Source organism: Melanostigma gelatinosum (genome assembly GCF_949748355.1).
Source record: "Melanostigma gelatinosum genome assembly, chromosome: 5".
In the NCBI taxonomy this organism is placed as follows: domain Eukaryota; kingdom Metazoa; phylum Chordata; class Actinopteri; order Perciformes; family Zoarcidae; genus Melanostigma; species Melanostigma gelatinosum.
Genome location: NC_136638.1, coordinates 10653067 through 10675896, shown reverse-complemented (window position 1 = coordinate 10675896; position 22830 = coordinate 10653067). Strand labels below are relative to the sequence as shown.

At 44.3% G+C, this 22830-nt stretch overlaps 3 protein-coding genes across 4 annotated transcripts in view; 1 reads left to right on the top strand and 2 right to left on the bottom strand.

Moving 5' to 3' along the window:
- The window catches only part of LOC306777780 (progesterone receptor-like), a 12271-nt gene extending 8319 nt beyond the window's left edge, over window positions 1-3952 (bottom strand). For both annotated transcript variants that reach the window (XM_079269058.1, XM_079269057.1), the window contains exons 1-5: window positions 2645-3952; window positions 1670-1806; window positions 1335-1451; window positions 816-935; window positions 492-698 (exon numbers count right to left, since the gene is read on the bottom strand). In XM_079269058.1, coding sequence (XP_079125184.1) covers window positions 492-698; window positions 816-935; window positions 1335-1451; window positions 1670-1806; window positions 2645-3495 — 1432 coding nt within the window. In that variant the 5' untranslated portion in view covers window positions 3496-3952. The remainder of the gene's footprint in view (window positions 1-491; window positions 699-815; window positions 936-1334; window positions 1452-1669; window positions 1807-2644) is intronic.
- A 781-nt stretch (window positions 3953-4733) lies between these two features.
- LOC306778015 (moesin-like) lies at window positions 4734-12097 on the bottom strand (the record flags this gene model as incomplete). Its single annotated transcript, XM_079269345.1, has 13 exons — window positions 12008-12097; window positions 11834-11929; window positions 11527-11649; window positions 10798-10949; window positions 10612-10695; window positions 10368-10514; window positions 9726-9822; window positions 8880-9043; window positions 8602-8732; window positions 8235-8395; window positions 7715-7807; window positions 6079-6312; window positions 4734-4898 (listed from the first exon to the last, which is right to left on the bottom strand). The coding sequence occupies exons 1-13, from the start codon at window positions 12068-12070 to the stop codon at window positions 4734-4736; spliced, it is 1710 nt and encodes a 569-aa protein (XP_079125471.1). The 5' UTR covers window positions 12071-12097.
- Window positions 12098-15146: 3049 nt separating this feature from the next.
- On the top strand, window positions 15147-19506 carry zc4h2 (zinc finger, C4H2 domain containing). Its single transcript, XM_079269306.1, has 5 exons — window positions 15147-15277; window positions 16004-16175; window positions 16390-16562; window positions 18210-18372; window positions 18761-19506. The coding sequence occupies exons 1-5, from the start codon at window positions 15225-15227 to the stop codon at window positions 18872-18874; spliced, it is 675 nt and encodes a 224-aa protein (XP_079125432.1). The 5' UTR covers window positions 15147-15224; the 3' UTR covers window positions 18875-19506.
- Window positions 19507-22830: the final 3324 nt, after the last annotated feature.

Sequence of the window (22830 nt, the reverse complement as noted above, 5' to 3'; positions counted from 1 at the left end):
CTAGAGCAAGAGGTAGAGGCCCTTGCACAATGACAGCAGATGTTGCATCAGACACTAGACTTTTTCGCGGTGCCTGTTGACCTCGTCTGTGTAATTACTGTGTACTTAATTTCCCTTGTTTACGTACATGCAACCTGACCACTGTGTTTAACCAATGCGAAGAATTTAGGAACAGTGGGCTGATGTGAAGCACCAGGGCAGCACCGTGGAGTTCAGCGTGTGGATGTGCGGACAGGAGGAGCCGGGGATCAAACCGCCAACCTTACGATTTAAAGGACGATTGATCTGAGCCACAGCGAATGAGCGACTGTCCAATCTCTAGCTCAACAGGACACGGCTGACCTTGTAGTGTCTTGTTTTTTTCCACTTGGCCTCACACAAAGCATGTGGTATGTCTGGTATTACGCCGAAACCAAAACAATTCATCACGCGCAGCCTCGGCGGAAATCGGCCGCATGCAGCCACGCACCTTGGCCCGGACTTGAGTTTACCTGGTATCGCCTTGGCCCAACGCACCACGGTCACCAGCTGTCTCTCCCCGAGCTCATTGAGGCTGGTGAGCAAGGACACGGGGCTGTCTGGCTGCGCGTGGTCGTGTCCCGCGTTGACCACGGCCGGCTCGATGGCCTGCAGGACGCTGAGCAGGGAGAAGCATGAGCGCGGGGTCGGGGGGATGCCTAGAGCCAGGGCCTGGGATGCTGCTCCAGACACACACACACAAATTGTTTAAAAACAAATTTTTGCGACATATTTTATAGACTATGTTCGGCATTGAGTTGGCGTGACACTGGAGCTCATGGCACAACGATCCTCACTTTGAGCCCTGACAGCTGCACATCCTGGCTCCAACATTAGGTCTCTCCTGCCGGCCCTTTCACCGGGCCCTAGCTCCTCCTCTCCGATCCTCGCCTGCCCAGTTCCCTTCAGCCTGCGACCTAGAACCCGCAACAGACGATACAGACGAGCAGAACACATGAGGGCAAAAAAAAAAAAGGAGATAACAAGCTTCCATTTCCTAGTTGTTTTGTCTGATTTATTCCACAACAGATAGCTGGGAAAAATATCTGTAAAAGAACTGGAACGAAATGGTATAAACAGGGCTAATACTTAAATGACTGTCAGCCACTGGAGCTGTTCCTTATCATAACCACGAGGCCACTGGCCACGAAACCTTTGGAGAAATGGATTTGTTCCACCGCAGTTAAGCTAGAACATTTGATTAGTATGTTCTGATCCAATGAGTGTACGTTTTCTAACCGCCCTGACCCCATTTTTCCAAACACACACCACGCATACTTTCCTCTCTCGCTCTGATCTTCTCGTTATTCCCTAACCTTTAAGGCTCATTCCCGACATGAAGCATCTCTTCAAGCGGCACGAGGCGCAGTTTTTCCTCCTCAGCTTGTCGATGGTGCAGTCATTCCGGCTGGCACACAGGTGGTTCTGCTTACCTGGTGGTACAGGAAAAAGCCCAGAGTGGGTGTGGGTTTAGGGCAGCAAGCTCAACATTGTCTCGGCTTCCGTCCGCTCAAGGCAAAGATATGTGGGTGTTTACTGATAACAAGCAAGTCAACCTCATGTCAGGTCACTGTGCCCTGCTGTGAGTGGGCGTAAGAAATTAAATCAGCAGTTGAGTCATTTTGTGTGTGTTTGCGTGCGTCACACCCACCTGCGGCGGCCCTCTTGAAGAATACTTTGCAGCTCCCACAGGTGACTGCTCCATAGTGACAGCCGGAGGCATCATCGCTGCACACCTGGCACACTCTCCTGTCTGACAGGTACACACCTGGAAACAGATTGTCATGCCTGGACACGTGCGCACACACACACACACACACACAGACATTTAAATGAATTGGGCTATTTTTAAGGGCTTCCAAAGCGGGCACAGCTACTACACAGTTATAGATTTTCATCTCAGACGGCAACAATAAGGGAGACGGGCATAGTAACAAGCTTTGAAGTCACTATTTCCTCAGAGGGTGTTATGCCATTTGGGGTTCTAATTCCCATTACAGTCGGAGATTTCTCTGTTCCAGGACTGACGACACAACAACAAATGAAGTTGGCCGTTCCAGATTTTTAGGAAGGAATCAGAGAAGTGGAAACAGGACATTGTCCTCCATCCGAAGCACAGAGCAGGTGCTGTATCTCTTGTTTATAGTGATATGTTACGTGGTATTAGTGGGAAGTTATAGGGATGGGGTGAACTTTGATGCTGAAACACAAACATGGCCAAGGACATGCGGCTGCTGCAATTGAATGCCGAGGCGCAGCTGGACTCGGCTTCCACGTCGAAAATGGTCCAAAACAAATGTTTACTGCATTTGCTTTATTTGCCTTGTAAGAAGTGCAATAATCCCTTTAGGGTAATATCAAGATATTAGGAGAAGAAGAGAAGGACAGGGCAGCGTTAAAGTAATATTATGGATTTAATAAACACTTTAAAGAAATAAATAAAAAATGGACCAAATCCAACAAGGCCAGACTTTGCATTTGTATGAAAGACTATATTAAGTGGACGGAAAGAATGTAGCTTTTCTCAGGGCTGCCCTCCTGACTTGATGCCAATGTAAACCAAGTCAGAACAAATCATTAAAATCTGTTTTTCCTTTATTTTACGGTTTTTTTTTGTTTTTTTTACCTGAAACTGCGATCCGAGCAATCCATCCAAACTGAAGGTTCGGTCTTGATGGCGGACGAAGTGAGCTGCTCTTGGGGAATCGCACTCTGGTAACTTTCCACTTGGCCGTACCCTTGGCTCATCGCCGCTCGCACGGCACCTCTGCCACCCTGCTCACCCTTGTTGAACCAGATACAGTGACATTCCTGTCCGGATCCGAGAGAGGCTTGCACGCAATTACAGTATTTGCACAAGACATCATGTCCGCCAGATCCGCCTCTCTCCGGCTCGGATCGGCTGCTGTACGCGCGCCACACACCCGGCGTGTCCCTGTATAGGTTTGGACCGGAGGAGTACACGGAGTATGGTCTGTCCACTTGAGAAGGTCCGGGCAGCTCCGCCGTCGGGCTCATGAACAAGTTGGATTCCTTGCAGACATATCTGGATATCGCCGAGACGCGCGCCTCGCTTTGCGCGCTGCCCGCGTCGCCCGACCGGAGCAGATCTATGCAGCTCACCTTCGTAACGCCGTGGCACACTTCTCCAAAGTCCTCGTCGTCCCTCGGGTCGGCGCCGCTCAGCAGGAGCCGGCTGCCCTCCGGGTCCACAATTCGGGCTCCTAACTCCGGCGCCCTCCTCCGGGAACCGTTCTCCGCGGCCGGGTCGAAGTCTGCAAAGGCGCCGCCGGAGCACGGGTGCATGCTGTTGAGCGGAGAATACACCGAATCCAAACCCAATGACACTGACACGGCTTTGCTGAGCTCTGCCGTGGTCGCGCACGCACAGGTGTCCGCGGTGTTCAGCCGATCCCAGTGATTCATTATCAAAGAGCTCTCCTCCAAGTCGGACATGCTCAAAAGGCGAAAAGCCATCCCCGGCTCGCGACCGTTTCAAAGCAATGCGCTGGTCGCGCGGTGAACAAATACAACAACACTCCACTCTGAGAGACTCCCGTCATATGCTTCGGAAAATCCGAGCTGTCGACGACGTAGGGACGTCCCGTCCGACTCTGCTGAATGAAGGACCGGATAACTTTTGCTTTCTTTCTCTCTCTCTCTTTGTTTTTTTCTTTACACACAAAGTAACCCGTTTCATCGCCTGTAGCGCCAACGAAGAACTTTCGAGTAACGAGTTGAACTCTGTAACTTGATTTTGTACTCTGGCGTGTTGACAAGTCTCGCGAGAGCAACCAGCTGGATCTAAAAACGTGACAGGCCACGGCTCTCGGCAACACACTCGCTGAAAGCTGCCACATCTGCTCAGAATATGACAATTCTAGTTAATTTGGGATTTAAACAATACTTTTGTTCGGCTAAATAGGCTTGTTTGTATCCGGTGGCTGAATCCACAAAACATGGTAGTAATTGTTGTTGGATAAAATACATATTGTCCCACACATTAACTGACTTTTGAGAGAAATCCATTTTCTATTGATTTAGGCATATTGCCTTCTGTTAAGTAGTAACGGGAAGTGATGGGAGCTGGGGGTGGGGGTTATGCAAGCTACCTCAGTGGCAATGTAATGTTTTCATTTCCTGTGTATTTGTATTGGATGGACATTGAGGTTGATAATTAATTCTATCTGACGGCACCTTTTGAACGGTTTGCCTTATCGAGCCCAGTTAAGGGGACGCGTCCTCCTTCACATGGACAAACAAGCACATCCCATGGTGTTTCAGTGTATTTTGTTATTTATGCTATGAGAAAAAACATTTCGATGGAGGTATCTTAAATGTCATCTCTCTCATTAATCAGCGTCTAACATTTTCATCAGTTGGCATGATTGGAATTGTAATACGAAGGACAACAGCAACCCTTTTCATAAATGACAGCATAGATGATGGTTCAAGTGGACCGTGAATGCTTTTTTTTTGTTTATGTAATTGTAATGTATTTTTTTTAAAGTTGTGACTTTGTTTCCTGATGAAATTACATTAAAATCATGGACATTAAAGGCGGCAACAGTATAATTTGCCGTCATATTCAGCCCTTTATGTCAGGTTAATTTTCTACCTATGCAATAATCTGCACCTGCTTCTAAAATCTCTCAATGTGTAACATTTCATCATCTATATCCTTCAGTCTGAGTGGGCCTTTACAGCAGCCCCTCTCACATGGACTCAAATTCATCGATGCGTTGTTTGGTGTTGCCCTGACGAATCTGACGCAGGGTCTTGTATTTGTCACGGCCCGCCGTCACATTCTCGGCGTGGATCAGGTCATTGGGGGTCTTTTTGCTCTCGTCTACAGCTCCAGCCAGCTCTATGCTCAGGAACTGAAAGAGAACACAAACACACAGTGAATAAGATCCCCTTTCCCTTCAAATCTTTAGGAGACCATTCAGAAGCCCTGCCCCTGCCCCTGTACTCCACTCAATCCCCATCTGAAAACACGCTATTGTGCAGCGTTATTAAGTCCAGTTCTGTGTTGAGTCCTCTACGCAGTACCATATCTTGTTTGGGCTGTGAGCTAGAGACCAATGTTATTTCATTTATTACAGCCCTGGGTCTGGATGAGATTTGCGAATTGAATAAAACCAATAGAATGACTGTTTTATTCTGCAGAGTGCACTTAGTTCTGGGTGGTACACATTCTGTGGTGGCAATTAAGCTGCCATATTTAGAGGAGAGTCAAAACCTCTAAATTACTGTGTGCACAGGCAGCACAGAGTACGAGAACACTTTCAAAATCTCACAACAGCAACAAAAATGTGATTTCTGAACCACAAACTCAGAGACCTGAGAAAAGGAAGTGGCATCCACCACACAGCAATTTTAAGCTTAAAGCACACGTCACTCCACACAAGTTCTACATCAAAGTTACTTTAAAAATGACTATAAAAAACTGTTCTGAAGAGTTGAAGTCCGTGATCCAGACTTTCTCTGTAAACAAGGCCGAGAGTCTTCAGCTAGCGGCTCTGAAGCTGTACTAAGGCACAGCCGTGCTTTGAGCTAAATGCTCAACGCAGTCTGATGTTTAGCAGTTAATATTTATCAGGTTAATTTAGCCGGTTAGCATGCTGATATTTAGAAAATAGGATGAAACACAATGTGCGCCCGAGGACAGGGGAATTTTACATTTTACAATTTTATGTATGTTTGTCTGGATTTATTTGTATACGAAAGAATTTGAATTTTGAGCTGATGTGGCCAGATGAGGATTAAAGCATCTATCTAATATTTGTCAAGATATATTTGACTCAAAATCAAATATGCCAACCTCCTGGTGGCACTAGAGAAAAAAATATATATACAAAAAAGCCAGGTGCTCACCAAAGCCAGTGGGGCTCATCCTCTGGGGAACATGAATGCCTTTACGAAATGTCTACACACTCTGAAAAGCTCCAGGACAGCCCAGGGACTGCTAATCTCTATCTAAACCATGACCTCTGACCCGATGGTGAATGAGAGAAGAGAAAAAAAGTAGGGACTTTGCTAGCGTTCACTTAACTTTACCTTGAGGTTTTTCTGCAGCTGCTGGTTCTTCTGGGCCTCCGTTACTCTTTCCTCCTCACTGCGATCTCGGACCATGCCTGGAGGTGTCAGCTCGGCGCTCGCCTCGGCACTGCTCTCATCCGTCTCGTCGTGCTCGTGCATATGAGGCTGGACCGAGTCCTGGATGTTGACACCCATGAGTTTAGTCTTCAGCTCCTCTTTGGTTCGCTCCAAATCAGCTTCTACCACCGTCGCCTGTCAACGCACACGAATCGCTGTTGCTGTGGATGGATATTCAAGTGCAAGGAGCCTACTAGCTTTCCTCCAGGTTGAATCCCCTTTTTTGCGCGTGCTCTAACACCGCCCCTTTTTTAGATTTTTTTTTTGTTCTTCGGTCAATCCTTTTTTCTTTGCTGATACTGCCCCAGTGTCCTCCATACCTACAAATTACAACGTAATCCCTTTTAATTGGCTGACAACTCCCTGTCAAACCTTGCCTTTGGAAATGTAAACACAGGAAGCCTTGAATTGTTGGTTCTGATGTTGCGGAGAATCAGACTTATGGTGGACCCGCCCTGCTCTGCCTTTTGATTGACTTACCCTGATATTCTTACCTTTCCAATCTAGAGTAGATTTGCCAGAGGATGGTTTGTAGTTTAGCGATCGGTATTAAGAATAACTATTAGGGGTGTAACGGTTCACAAAACTCACGGTTGGGTTCGGTACGATACAGTGGAGCCACGGTTCGGTACAATAGAAAACTATAAATGCCAGAGAAATGTACTTTATTTTAAAATATATTTATTCATTACAACTAACATCATGAAGTTATTCTCTGACTTTGAACAATGATGGAACTATACCTGAGTGACTCATCTTCTGGGGTGTCTTCTTAGCAACACATAAGCATAAAAAACAAAAACGGCTCCTTAATGTTCTGTAGTATTGTTACTTACATCTTGTATTGTTGCTTACATCTTGCAAAAGAGATTTTTAATCTCAATGGGACTACCTGCTTAAATAAAGGTTTAGAAAAAAAAAAAGATTATTTTTTTAATTTTTGTTTATTCAAACGTATTGTTCGGTTCGTCATGCGTACCGAACCGTGAGCCTCGTACCGACCGGTTCAATACGAATACGTGTATTGTTACACCCCTAATAACTATATGGAAATAGTCTTCTCAATGGTGGTCCCATTTGCTAATATAGATCATATAGAAGAATCGGTATTAAATTGAGACCGATTTCCCAAATACGAGGTCCTCTGTGACTTAAGGTTTCTTAGCATTGCGTGCATCAGTCTCCGTCGGTCATTCAAATAATGTGGCGACTGCTAGTTCAGTATAGCACTTCTTCTTAGTGTACGAATATTTGCATATACTTTTGGTAAATCTTTTTGTGAAATTTGTATATACATTTAATGGTTTGTTTTAACCAACGCTGGCATCACAGGGCTGAGGCTTGCTACTTGTGACAATGAAGTGACACCCATAAAGTTCATACAATCCCAATTTGAAAGTCTACTGATAAACTACTCTGTGGCCTTGCGTCTGCTTCGACCGGGCCTAAAGCTAAGACGTGTCAGACATCCCTTTTTGCTCATGTTTGATTCATCCTTTATCTCTCGCTCTCTCGTGGTTCTTTCATTAATTCTCACCCTTTCCTGCCATCTATTCGCCTCCTCGTCCTTTTTCTTCTTGGCGTCTTCCAGCTGGGAGATCTTAGAGGTAAGCTCTGCCAGCTCAGTGGCCTATACACACGCACACAAATGGGAAGAGAGTTAAGAGTGCTCCTGATCTGAGGTCATTGTGCTCTGCCTGTGTGTCGGTGTGTGTTAGAGAGAACATGTGTGTGCGTGTCTGTGCCTGCACTTAGGTGTTATGCGGTAAATGGCCTTGCTTTTCAGTCAGCTAGAAATGGGAATGATTTGAAGTATACTATCAAGCTGAATTTGTGAACCTTAGTTTCTATCTTAAAGGTGGACTCAATCAATATCTGTAAATATACCACAATGAGTTCTTGATCATGGAAATAAAGTCAATTGGAATAATCCCTTTACAGCAGTTTTTTTTTTTTTCTCTTTTAAGGTTTTGGAAGGAATCCACTTCATAATTTAATCTATTCAAGTGGAGTTGAATTGAACCCAGTATGCAGGTGTGTGTTTTTGTTTCTCTTACCAGACTTTCCTGGCTCTTGATCTGGCTTCCAGACTGGTGCAGCAGGGCTGCTTTAGCTTCCACTGCAGCTCTGCGGTCTTTGTCCAGCCGCTCAGCCTCCTCCTGAGCAACTGTCCTCTCCTTCTCTAACTCAAGAGCCCTGCGAGTCTGCTCCTCCAGCTCTGAAACACAAATGCACCCGTGCGCAAAAAAAGAAATAAAAAATCATCCTACACATATACCCAGATAGGCCCACGTAGTATATGCTTCATAGAGATCCTAAAATCACAAATATTTCAATGCACTGCAAGCTTCTTTTGATGTTCTTAAACAGGAAAAATATAAAACTCAAGTTTGAGAAACATTTGTATTCAGAAAGTTGTCAGACCATCTTGAGCTCTCTTTGTCTGCTCTTCAATCTGTCTCAATCTCTCCATCAGCTCCGTGGTCTCACGAGCAATCTTCTCTGTTTCCCTTTCAGCATTTTCTCGCTTTTTCTTCTCACTCTCGAGCAGAGCCCTGACAGGAGAATTGTGCATAAATACACGCCTGAAAAAAAGCCTCGATCCCCCGACAGTTCTTTCTTAAAGCAGAGAGAACACATCGTAAACTGTAGAGGTTTTTATTTTTTTTGAAATCAGCCTTCTTTATGTGCTCCTTCCTCACCTCTCCATCTGCCTCTTGTTCTTCTCCTCCCTGGCCTGGGCCTTCATCTGCTGCACCTCGATGGAGTCAGGCTTACGTCTGCGCATGTACAGGTCGTGGTTCCCCATACACAATGCCAGGATTCGTTTGTTGATGCGAAGACGGGGTACGTAGAAAACAAAGTCCTTTTTAACACAAAAATCAGCATTCAGTGATTTATGACACATCATCAGAGCTGTTTTACAGTTAATCGGTTTGTGTCCTGAAGGGGTTTGGTTTTGTTTGGGAGAACTAAGTTAATTTTTACAAACAATTGGCTTTCCTGAAGTCTGCGCATGCAGACAAATTGAAGTGCGAGGCTAAATTCATGTTTGTGAGTTAGATCAAGCAGCAGCAGCTGTCATTAACCTGTAATTTATGCATTTGCAAAATTGGTAATTTCCCCAGTAACAAGGATATGACATTCTCTCGCATCTCCTGTTCATAGTCACAGCTAAATAAATATGAATAGGCATATCTCTGAAGAATTTCTCGTAGGATAGTTGGGAAAACTATTTAATAAAAATTGCGAATGCTAAAATAATGAGTACCATGTGTTATTAAACCCTAAGCACTGGCGAAAGGAGCAGCTATTTAATCCCATCCATAAATACCCATGAATTGAGTTTGGCTAAGATAAGCTCGCAGATCAACATACCTGCACAAAGTCTGACTCTAGGTATGCAGGAAAAAATAGCAAGTTTCCCGCAAACTAAACCTCCCGTCAGTGTGGCCTGTGCTGCATTTCACGTAATGACATGCCTCAACGAACTTGTAGCTGCTGCAGATGAATCACCATCAATGATATTGTTTGTTTTTTTTGCATACCGGAGCTTTCTTGTCGATTGGTTTGATGAGAAACTTCTTGTCATTGAAGGAAATGTTTCTGATCTCACTCCAGGGGAAACCAATCTTTGGGGTCATCCTGTAAAATATTGGCATGTTTTACCACATTAGTTAACGGAGCCCGTCGTGTTTTTTTTTACACACAGTCAAAACATAATTACGACACTCTGAGAGAGAAAAAAGGTCAGTTCTTGGAGGCTGTACTTTTGGCACAGTGGTGCTCTGAGCTGAATGCTAACTTCAACATGCTAACATGCTCACAGTGACGATGCACATTAGCTGAATCTATGCATGTTCACAATCTTAGTTTGGTATGTTGGCATGCAAAACATAGATGTGCTTTTCAGTCTGTAGGGAATCTTTAAGGGATCACCAAAGTCATTAGGGTTCAACATCTGGGGACCATGCATATCTGTATCGCATTTTGTCGAAATCCATTCAATAATTCGTTGCAATATTTACAAAAGAAAGACAAAAAGAGAGGAAAAAGTCAGCCTCATTGTGATGCTAGATGGAAGGTCAGGGGATCAACAAAGTGGGTAGTAGTTATCCTCTGGGGACCATGAATGAAGTAGCATATATTGATTCACAACTTGTCAGAGGCATTTTGAAACTGCCGCCTACTTGTCCTTCTTGTCGTAGATGTTCAGCCCCAGTGCGTCCACTCCCAACCACAGCTCTGATCCTTTCTTGTTCTTGATGTTGAAGTAGTTGACCCCGTACATCTCCAGATCCTGGGCTATCTTGAGGTACTCCACCATGGAGTCTTCTCTGTGGTGTGGAGTAATTTTAATGAGCTACAGAACACCTGCTTACAAAAAACAAAACAATGCATGAATTGGCTTTTGATGAAATAAGATTGCAGTACCTCAGCAGTCCCTTGTGCTCTTGATGCCACACCTGGATTCTTTCCTCCCACTGATTTATATTCAGCTTGTGCTGCTCCAAAACCCTGGTTTTATCAGCAAAGAGGACACAGCGGTTAGAATTCAGATGGCTGAAACTAGAATAAAGTTGAACTTTGCTTAACACTCATAACCATAGGACTCAGTGCCTCTGTGGCAGCAGCTTCTCTCTTGCGAGGTATCCCGATACGTGATAGTCTTTCCTGTAGTCTCCTTGTTTGACCTGAACCGCATACGAGGCCAAGAGCACCGCAGTCTCGGGTGGACAGTAGATGTCATCATTTAGGATGCATTCTTTTACCTGAAACACAGAAAAAGACTGAAAGATCTGCTTCAACACACAAATCCCTATTGGTTTATGATGCAGTACACAATGGTGTTAATGTTGATGCGACTTACAGAGGGAGAGACTCTATGTGTTCTGGTGTTAATTCAGTGCAGCTGGACCCTCTTTTGTGGGCATATACTCCCTTAATGGAAGACCCCCGGGGTTAATGGGATCTACATGAGTCATCACAGATGATTCTTGTAGGTCGTTAAAGGTTTAGTGTTTTGTTTTGATCGAGATTCCTTATTTGTCGCATGCATCTGCTGGGTGCACTTGCATGAGACAGCCTTCATTACATTGTGATATCCACTTTTACCAGATTCTTAATGCGCTTTCAACTGATTCCTATTGTCTTTTACGATGAATCTTGCGCTCCTTTTAGCATACATCAAGAGTAAATAAGTGGGTCTTGATCATTCTCTATCCACACAAATACAATTTTAATCATAAAATGAATTACAGTGATTAGGACAGTCCCATCTTTTCCATCCCATCTTTCAGGGTCGCAAATTTTCCTCATAAAAGCAATGTGCTTGTGCTCGTCTCCAACCTGCAGAAAGAAGAGGCGCTGCGTTGCTTCCTGGATCAGTTCATCCGTGACATCCTCGGGGTAAAACTTGGCCCTGAACTTAATCAACAAAGGGTTGTCTCTCTTCACATCTTGAGCCGTCACCTGGGGGTTCGGCATCCCACACCAGAGGGATGCCGGAATGAAGAAATACGTACTAATTAGCCTCAATGGGGTAACGGTAGCATAACCATGAGCATGATTACATCTTCATTTTGAATCCAGATGTCGGGGGAGTCGAGCTATGCCATCAAGGGATGTGACGTTCAAACGCAGACATTCTCCTCACCCTCTTGTTGAGCTTGAGCCAGGTGGAGAAGCCTTTGCTGTCCTGATACTGGAGGCCAAACAACCAGGTCTCCCTCAGGCCGATCGTCTTCACCATCTAAACGTATACCAATAAGTAGCACAATCACACACCTGCCTGTCTAAGCACCTGTTTGATTGTAATGCACCAGTGTACCTGGTCGAAAAGCTGTTTGCCAGTCGTGCTGGGCAGGATGGCGAACACCAGCTCAGCGTCCATGGTTGTAACTCTGACATTTATCTGCCAGAGGAAAAACAGTCACACTAAAGCCACAGGAGGACAACGGCCCCTGCTGCTCTTTCATCTGTGTCACTGGAGAAGCATCAAGGATCACCACTACCAATTCTGTGATCATTTAGTTTGTTCTTTAGAAACAATGCTACATTTCTTGGTTGTTTGACAGAAAAATTACAAAAAAAAGAGTGTTCCTTACATTCTGTTCAACCAGGAGCATCCAATCGCAAGAGGTTGGTGGGGACTACAATCACAAAATGAAGCCCACAGTATGTTTTAGACTTAACTGAGAACATGGGGTTCATTCCATGATGCAGGAGTATTAACAGTTGGGTCAAAAATAATGACACCCAAATAGGGTCAATCTTGCGCGTTAGTATAAAACCACATACACATCTGCAGTTGTTCAGACTGACTTGTACAATAGGGGGGGAAAAGAAGCAGAATAGAGAAGTGGATGGCTTCATTACTCATAAACTGTGCTGAGGCTTTCATTAGTGCCCTTAATAACGATAACAATAATAGTAACAACAATAATGTACAACTGTTGTACAATCCTCTGGAGACTGATTGGCTTCAATGAATATTCATGAAAACAGGAGGAGAATTTCTCAGCTTTGGTTTATCTAGATCAGCGGTTCCCAAACTTTTTAGGCCGCGCACCCCCTTCTACATCCCGACCGGGTTCGCGCACCCCCCCCCCCCCCCCCTTAATAAAAAATAAAAAAAGAAGCAACAGAGCCTTTTAAGCCTTCATAGCCGCATAAGAATCGGACCAATGAGTGAACAGTTTGCTCGCGCGTGGCATTTGTTTACAAGATTTAGTCCGCTGTTAAATGTTGCAGTGTGAACACAAACCGAACAAAGGAGCAACTGCAACAAAGCAAACTAACTGAAGGTGTGAAAACGCCCTGAAACACTGCAACAAAGTTTCAATAACTTTCAGTGACACAAGGCGTCACTTTTAAAGAGCAATACGGATGCGAGCACACACGCACAGGCTCAGAGGCAGATTATCACATTTCATTTACAATTAATGAGCGACTAATGTAGCCAGGATGTCTTCGGACAAAGCATCGATGCGGCGCGACACAGTGTTGTTGGACACCGGGATCATGTCCAACTTGTTTGCTTCTTTCCCCCAATCATACATTCCACCATCTCTCTGGCAGCTGGCAAGCTCACGTCTTCGGCGATTGTGTGCGGTAGCCCCTTTCTCGCTATTCTGTAACCAGATATGAAGCCCGTAGTGCGTCATTTATAGACCAACACATGAATGAGACTCCAGTTGTTTTTGGCTGTTTTGTAACTCCTCCAATTTGGATATAAAGAATGTAAGGGGCTTTTGACTTGCACTGGCATGCTTGGTGTTCAGGTGGCGACGTAAATAAGAGCTTCAGACTGTTAGCCAGAACCTCACTGCACACCACGCACTGTGGCTTTGGGGAATCTGCGTTGCCAATCCAAGTGAAGCCCAGACACACATACTTTTCATCATATTTCCTCTTTTTTTTCCAGTCTGATGCTCACCCTCGTTTCCTCTTTTTTCACCTTGACTCAATGGGCCGATGTGCTCCCGATTTGTCTGTGCTATCCCTTCCTCCTTTTCGGTCTCCTCCGTCTCATCTTCCTCTGACTCTGGCTCGATTTCTTCTCCCGGTCTCTCCCCAACGCACCTCTCCGTTCCCCTTGCCTCCGATTTCTCTCTCTCTCTCTCTCTCTCTCTCTCTCTCTCTCTCTCTCTCTCTCTCTCTCTCTCTCTCTCTCTCTCTCTCTCTCTCTCTCTCTCTCTCTCTCTCTCTCTCTCTCTCTCTCTCTCTCTCTCTCGACTGATAGCTTCAGATGTCCCACCTGACAGTTTTTAAATTAAAATTAGTTTTTTTAAATATTTAATATTATTACACCATCAGACCGCCATTACACTTTTCCTCTCGCGCACCCCCTAGAGGCAGCTCGCGCACCCCCAGGGGTGCGCGCACCCCACTTTGGGAATCCCTGATCTAGATAATGTGACGAAACACAATAATTCCAGGAACAACAAACACTACCAATTAGAAACATTTGGCAGCTGGGCATGATGTCGTCACACGGTTTCCACTAAGAATTCTCTCTTAAGGTTAAGAGCTACGCGACCATGCCTCCTGGAAGCCTTTAAATACCGCAGCAGCAGGTTCACAAACTCCAGTCAAACCACTACGGTTGCAATACAACCACTGCACATACGAAACACGGTGAAAATGAAGTTCATATAAAATGAAGGGTATAGCTACTTACCGTTGACATTTGTACTTTTTAAATCTGTAGCCAAAACCCTTCTTCAGGGAGGTGCTTGTAGTAGCCTTTTCTCTGCGGAGTCATATGAAACTGCTTGCAATACCTACAAGGATTATTACGGAATGAGAATGGACCATTGTATTGCTCCCAAGTAGGCTGCTTCTCTCCGAGTTAATCCAATGGCAGCCTGGGGCCCACATGTTTTTAGAGAGGCAGCCTTCATCTACTTTGAAGACTTTTCCTCTTAAATTGATTGGGTTTTGACTGAGTATCATTTATGTACAACCAGGACACCGATCTTCGTCTCCCAAACCCATTTACAGAGGTACACAAATTAGGAGTAGGCCTAACTCAGTAGCACCTGGTGTTCCAGTGGCAGTGAAGGCTTCAGCAGTCTCCTCATCGAATAATCGGTCGAGTTAATGTTTTAAGAGCAAGTTATGGCGTACAGTGATTTTTAGGGTTAGTGTGTTGCGGCTTGTCGGCCTGTTGCTAACTGCTACCAGGGCTGTACTTTTAAATAGTTCTACCATATAAATGTATTTAAAATGTATCATTTTGTCCAACTGTTCAGAAATCTGCTGTAAATGTAACTTGTCAATTCAATGTTACAGTTCACGCTCGCGTGGAGTCGCTTTCGTGTATGAGACGGTTGATTGAGGGAAGCATAACTTACTTAGTACTTCACTTTAGGCAGAGAGCTCGTGCGGTGCCCACTCGTCATCACACGTAGCCACTTGTTTCACGTTTGCGGGCGCGTGCTCGTCTGCGCGCTCACACCGTCCATTGTGTTTTTATCAACAAGGAGACCACCGTGGCCTTACGGGTAAACAGAGCTGGACGACAGACAATTGACTGCGGAACCATGTCGGACGAACAAGAAATAATGTGCAAGTTGGAAAACATCCTAGAAATACGGTGAGACGGTGGAATAAAACCAGCCGTTGTCAGAGGTTTGACTCGCATTGATAAACGGTGAGCCGTTTATCAATGCGACGGTGTATCAACGGTGAGCCGCCTTGACTTGGCTTTTGTTACTGAGCTAGCTACTATTAGCCAGTCTGCTGCCAACCCCTGTCTTGAATGGACTTTTGCTATTCTAGCTGTAGCTCGTCTCCGACCGGGTGTTGGTGAAACAATCACCACAGGCTGAAGACGGAACATGGACACAAAGAAGCTGGAGCTAAAGTGCATATTTGGCCCATACATGTGTCAACATTCCAGATGTGTATCAACAAAATGCCAGATGTGCCGTGCTAACTATTTCTGTGGCTAAGCTAGCAGCTTAGCTAGCAGTCTTATCGGTCTGTCATTATCTCTATAAACACAGAATGGTGTTTGTCTGCCCCGATGTCTTTTAAGTAACTGCGTAGCAGATGTGCATAACAAGTAACAGTAATCCACGTGCTTAATTCATTATTTTATGGCTGAGGGAATTCTGCTTAATATCAATGCATAAATAACGTTTGAAGTGATTCATAATTGTATACAAATTCAAAGCACTGCATGGCAGATGGGGGAAAAAAAAATAATGTCAGGTGTTTTAGATCTTGCTGTTTTCGTGAGGGGAATAAAAAAAATCAGTTTGTCTGTGAGGGAAAGGGCCTAACAGCTGGTCTCTGTTGTCTGTGCCACTGTCTGCAGGAACAAGACGGTCCAGATGCAGAAGATCAAGTCTCGTCTCAAGACCGAGTTTGACGCTCTGGAGTCTGAGGAGAAGCACCTGAAGGAGTACAAGCAAGAGATGGAGCTGCTTCTGCAGGAGAAAATGGCACACGTGGAGGAGCTGCGGCTCATCCACGCAGACATCAATGTGGTGAGCGAGTCCTACATTCAGAGATGCACGCGTTGGCAACAGCCCTGAGAATAGCAATGCTAGAGCGACCGCATGGTAAAGATATAGTGAATGCACTTTCTGTTCCTGTGTTATTTTCAGTATGAAACATGTCATGACCAGGTACGACCACGAATAGCTTGTACAGAGCATATTACTTGTGTCTCTCTGAAATACCCACGCCTGTCCTCCTCAGATGGAGAGCACCATCAAGCAGTCGGAGAATGACCTGAATAAGCTGCTAGAAACTACTCGGCGCCTGCACGATGAGTACAAACCTCTGAAGGAGCACGTTGATGCCCTCAGGATGACTTTAGGCCTCCACAGACTCCCCAACCTGAACGAAGAAGAGGAGAAGCTCTCCCTGGAGTCAGTATTCACACACAAACAAACACACACGTACACTAAAATGCATGCAAGGTACAGTGGAATTATTTTGAATAATAGTGTTTACAGCGCATTTACAACTGTGTTAGGTCTCATAACATTTCCCTGTTAACATAGTGGATTTACAGCTGATTATTTCACAGATGAACAGTCAAATCACATAATTCACGAACTACATTTTAAATACTGTCTTTATCACATTCGAGTATATTGTGTTACACAAAGAACATTGGTCCCAGAATGGAGCCTTGTAGTACACCACGGTCCCATAGAGGCATCACAGACGGTTCTGTTGGGTGCTGAGGGACGGAGATGCATCTATTTGCAAGTTCAAGTGAATTCTTTAGAACGACATACATATCACAACTTTTTTTTCTAGTAATTCAATAAATACATTGTCTGTACAAAAAATTAACCATTTGGTAAAGCCCATTTTTGTATACTCCCGTGTGAATTATATACTTAAAAATATTAGTATTGAGTGTGAGTATTTTCTCATTTTATTAAGAACTTTATTGCAACATGAATACAACAGTTTCTAGTGAAATTATAGAAATATTTCCGGCTGTGCATGCATGCACACAAATACAGAGGAATGAGATTAAGACAATCAGATCAAAAGGGCCAAACACTGCTTTAACTCACGCCATGTCGGAGTCTCTGCAGCTCACAGTCAGTGATGTGTGGAGGACGTCTGATTCATTTCAGGCTCTCTTTACATCTGTCAGCCTATTCAGAAATTCACGTCCACCTCTACATTCAGTGGTTCGGTTTCAGTGTGTTCAGAAACCGCTGAGCAATAAATCCATTCAAGCGTCAGGATGCCCCCGTTATGATTTGCCTGTATTGACGAGGTTCATTAGGCCCCTTACTCACGGGTACTACTGGGAGTTTCAACATGTTGTTATTTCTGCTTTTGGTCAGCGGGGATATTTCATTGTACTGTAAAGTGAAATAGACTTTTACAAATGAAACGCCTACGTTGTGAGAAGGTTTGGCCGGCCCGGCGGCTTCAGTTTGGCCGTGTTCGGCTGTGAGCGCTCGGAGAAGGAGTTTGTGTGGTCGGAGTCTCTCTTCTCCTTCTTCGGTGGTGTGCTTATAAAGTTCTGACCTTTGCGGTGCCCTTCTAGAGAGAGAGAGAGAGAGAGAGAGAGAGAGAGAGAGAGAGAGAGAGAGAGAATTAACTAACAGTGATTGTTAATGTTTGTTGGGGCTTTGGTGGATCATGCTGACAAGATTACATGTGTTCTGTTAACGCTCTTCTCTATCGCAGACCTATTTTCAGAGAAACCAGAGAGCCTAACGAAATGGGATATCACTTTTTTTATTTTGAAAATGGGCCAGTGAGGCACAACGTCCAAGGCCACATTTCTTTCCCAGCCCTCCGCACTCACGAACACGCTCGCATGCAAGCAGACAAGCACCCTCACAAAGTACTTTTGCTCCGAGTCGTTCGCACAAAGAGGATGTGTGAGGTTGACTATACTGTTTCTTCAATTTTAGCCTCCTTTTATATCTGGTTTTGCCACTCCCTCATGTCTTTATACACAGAGTACATGGGATAGTCTCAACTGTGATATGATTCACACGCTCTAAAGTAAGCATTCTTCTTCTTCTGCTTCGAAACAGCTACTTTGAGAAGCAGAAAGCCGAGTGGCAGAAGGAGCCGCATGAGCCCGCCATTCCAGAATCCCTCGCTGCCGCTGCAGCAGCAGCGCAGCAGCTCCAGGTTTCCAGGAAGCAAGATGCGCGTCAGACGGCCACCTTCAGACAGCAACCCCCACCTATGAAGGTATGTCCTCCCACTGACCGACCAGCAGCTACAACCGCGAAAGAAAAAGGCATCTCCTTCAAGTGTGAATGGCTGTTGAGTGGTCTGAGCTGAAAACAATGCAGCTGCTCAGTCAATAAATCACAGTTAATAAGGCTGCACTTTGTAGTTCCTTTCTCTGTTAAGAAACAGCCCTGTGGGTTTGTCCCAGATGCAATCAGCTCCTAGTTGTGCCATGGATAGAATAAACAGACACCACCCTTAAGTTAAATAAAGAAAAGAACAAGCTAAGACAGACACGCCCAAACATCACCTGGCAAAGATGCTCATCTCTACAGCACGGCAGGAGAGACATGACGAGAAGCGATGGCTCTAAACTCTCCCCCCCCCCCTCTCCCTCTCTCTCCAGGCTTGCCTGTCCTGCCACCAGCAGATCCACCGTAATGCTCCCATCTGCCCGCTGTGCAAGGCCAAGAGCCGCTCCCGCAACCCGAAGAAGCCCAAGAGGAAGCCCGACGAGTAGATCCCACTTCACCTTCAGCCTCGGTCGGCTTCAAAGGGCCCTGGACCAACACACTGATCTAGGATCAGCCCTGTACATCCCCAGTGTATGGCTGAAATCACGGATCTCTGCTTCAGGACAATGTCCACAGTCCCCCCCCACGTCAATAAATTGTCTTAGTACCTTTTTTCATAAACCGTCAACTGGAAAGGGATGCAGAACGTGTTAATGTCCTCCTGTTGTTTGGTTTTGATCAGTGCTTTGGATGTTTATATGTAATTGTACGACTTCGATACTAACCACGTAACTGCAATAATGCAAAAAGGAACTTGATAAAATGTCTAAATCATTTTGCCCATGTTGCTGCTGTTTGTTTGTTTTTTGCCTTAGATATTGTACTTTCACTTTTTTTTTTTTTTTTTTGCAATGCATGCGTGCTTCCATGGCTTTCTGTCGTGTATGTTTTGTGCCAGTGTAAAAAAATTGGATATTTAATTGAAGTTAAATAAAACACATTGTTGTTTTAATGTTTACAGTGTTCAAGTGACCACAGACGGGAGAAGAAGAAAAACAAGGCCTCTCATTTGCTCTGAATGGTGTTGTGTGTTTAGCTTTAATACAGTGATAACAATAAATGGCTGTTTTGTACTTAACCTTGTGAGTCTTTGTTTTTTTCCCAATCAAAACAAAGGCTAGACTTCTGTTTCTGGTACTTCGTGGTGTGAACATAAACACAGCTGTAGCTGAGTGGTGAAGAGGATGCTGGCATCAGCATATGGATGAGTGTTTATTTGGGGGGGGGGGGGGGTTGACTCCAGCACAACATTGTCCTCTTCACCGTGTTAATGCGGTGCCCATCACGTCTGCAGCTATCTGTCTGAAAAAGGACAGCGAGGTCTTTCTAAATGAGTTCCTGTTGCTGTTTTTGTCAGGGTAACTCCTCATTTCATCTGTTGCCAAGGCAACTCCCCGTTCCTTAGTGGTTGCTAAGGCAACCCCAGGTTGCTGTGACCCACACACATCTCAACCAAGTAGTTCCTCCTAAATCCAGTGCACGGCATGGAAACTCCCCCACAGTGCACACGCTCCTGTGACAGAACACAATATTATAGTTATTCCTGTGAATCCGACCGATTCACAGGAATAACTATAATATTGTGTTGTATAAGTTGTCAGTTGGAGAATATTAAGAGTTTGAACCCTTCACTTACTGCGCAGATCAGGTGTGTGTGTGTGTGTGTGTGTTTAGTCTGCCCTTCAGTGTTTGGAGCTGCAGTTGTGTCTTCTTTCTTTTGATAAAACGTCTCAAGGCCAGAGAAGCCTGTTCCTGCTCACACACGCTGCAGACAGCGGGATCATGAAGCTCCACCTCTGCAGCCTGCACACGCACACGCACACGCACGCACACACACACACGCGGCAGATGACGCGCCTGACCCTTGAAAGTTTAGAGCCTCCGCGTTGAGATGAGTTGAAGGGGGACGGTCTGGATTTCAGGACCTTGACATTTGAGCTTGTGGGAGGTTCTGCCAGTCTCTCGTGCCGTACAGTCTGGCAGAGGGAGGGTTACATTTCCCGCGATCCCTAAACTCGTCCCCGGAGATATCTCGCCTCCCTCCCTCCCACCCTCCCTGCGCTTGTTTCCTCTCTCCTTCTCCTCAGAACGCTGCTGTTTGTTACACGAGAAATCATTTACCCACTGCGTGACTAATAAAGGATTATTTAATCTTATAACCAACAATAACGTTTTTTTTCGTTACGTAACGTCAAACTGCAAATTAAAGCGAGGATCCAGCCTTTGTTTTAGGGGGGGGGGGGAATTCCGGTATCGAAACCAACAGCTTGACAACAGACGTTTGGGAGCGAAACAACCGATTTTAACTTGGAAGCAAAGTTCAGTGCGCGCTGCACGCCCTCTTCTTTTCGTGTTTATCACAGCCGCACTTCCTGCCATCAGCGAACTGCAAGCGCCACCTGGTGGTCGACGCGCGCGCAGGAAGGTACTTTTAAATGGAATGCAATGTCATTCTTTCATTTGTGTATTTATTGAAAGATGACTTTATTTGTATTGATTGCATGTAAGACGGAGGATGTACGGTGAAACATGAAGTGACAATAATCACAAGTGCAGAACAATGTGTATTACCAACTGTGAAATGTGCAATACAAACGATAATATAAACTAAATGTGCAATAGTTATACATGATTCTATTGATGTATTTTCTCTTGCTTGAATATCAATATGTTTTTTTTAATCTCTGCGTGTCTAAAATATTCAGCATCACTTTTATTCGTTTTGGCGCACTTTTAATTTACTGTACACGATGCTCCTGTTTCTGTCATGGCCTCATTGCCGTAATGTTGCTATTATAAGCACAATTATCTAACTTCAAGTGGCAGAAAAATGTTAGTAATGGCATATCAGTTTACTCAGTGATTTAAAGATGTGTTGATGAATATTGATCGTTTCTTCAGTGGCTAATTAACCATGTTTAGTCTGTAACACATTTTATTATAGCACTGTGATCACTGGAATAAATCCGGACCATATTACACACTATACTATGTTGGTAGACATAAATAACAACTGAGTGTACCCACGCTGTGCCAGCTGTATGTAAATTACACATATTGGAGACGTCTGAGCGTGTGTCAATGCCAAAAAACTCACAAAGACTCTCTTGCTTCCTGGAAACTAAAGTCACTTGTATCCACTCCTCTCCAATAACATCTTCTCCCACTCGAGGGACGACATTGTGACCGATCAATTATAGATATACGACTGAGTGATTCAATCATCCCACCACATCTGCAGGAACATTGTTGGAAGCAAGTGGTGTGTGTGTGTGTGTGTGTGTGTGTGTGTGTGTGTGTGTGTGTGTGTGTGTGTGTGTGTGTGTGTGTGTGATATTTGCTCAGTTAGTCTGTTGTGTTGCATTTCAAGACAGTTGCTTTTATTTGTCGCACACTTGTAGATATGCGGCCTCAATGCACGACATCTGGGAAGAAGAGGAACATTATACAGACCAACTGAGATGATATGTCTTCATCTGTGACAGGAAATAAAGTGGGGAAACATTTGGAATGTTTACGTTTACAGCTGTGAAATGGTGTTTTAGATATGGTCTGTAATAGACATTCATCCATCATTCAGTGCAATTTTCACTTCCCCAGAACATCATTGTTTCTTATGTCCAGAACGTCAGAATACCTAAAGATGAAATAATATCTTCTTTTGTCTTCTTTGTTGGTTCTCAGAGACGAAAACACACGAGGTGTTGGGGGAGGAGCAGCAGACTGGATGGAGACGATGACATCAAGGTGATGAGAGATGGACCATAAATACACTGCCGTCTGTATACGACTGGAAACTAAAAGAATAATACCGTACTGATAATACTGTTGTATGCCATGAAAAAAAATATGATGTAGTATGTCACAAAAAATGCCATGGAATGTCATAAAAATGTCATAGTATGGTTTGACATAAAATAATGATAAAGATAGTATGGTGTGCAATAAAAATACAGCATGTCACCAAAAAAAAGGAAATACAATTGTATTGACATTGAACATGTCATAATATAGTATGCCACAAAAATATCACAGTAGATTTCTTCAAAAGAAATAATAATAAAAAGGCCAAAGTACAATAAGTATGTAAATAAACATGAAATGTCCTGGTATGGAATGCCAAAAAACACGTCATCAGTCCAGTTCTCATAAAACGTCATAGTATCGTATATGCCATTGTGTGCCACAATAATGCCATAAAACAATGTCATAAAAATAAATACATAATGTATGTCACAAAAAATACCATGAAAATTGTCCCAAATATGCTATAACAATTTCTAACAGTTCCTAACCAAAAACAACAACACGTGTTGTAGAATAAAAAAAATGCCAGGCAACCCCCAAACATTATTCTGGCTCCAGTCAAGCTTGTTGTAGTCATTCTTATAGTAGCTGTGGT

Coding starts and splice junctions, on each gene's coding strand:
- zc4h2 (XM_079269306.1), top strand. CDS start 15,225: ATGTCGGACGAACAAGAAATAATGTGCAAGTTGGAAAACATCCTAGAA. Junction 16,176..16,389: donor TCCACGCAGACATCAATGTG/GTGAGCGAGTCC, acceptor TGTCCTCCTCAG/ATGGAGAGCACCATCAAGCA. Junction 16,563..18,209: donor GAGGAGAAGCTCTCCCTGGA/GTCAGTATTCAC, acceptor GCTTCGAAACAG/CTACTTTGAGAAGCAGAAAG.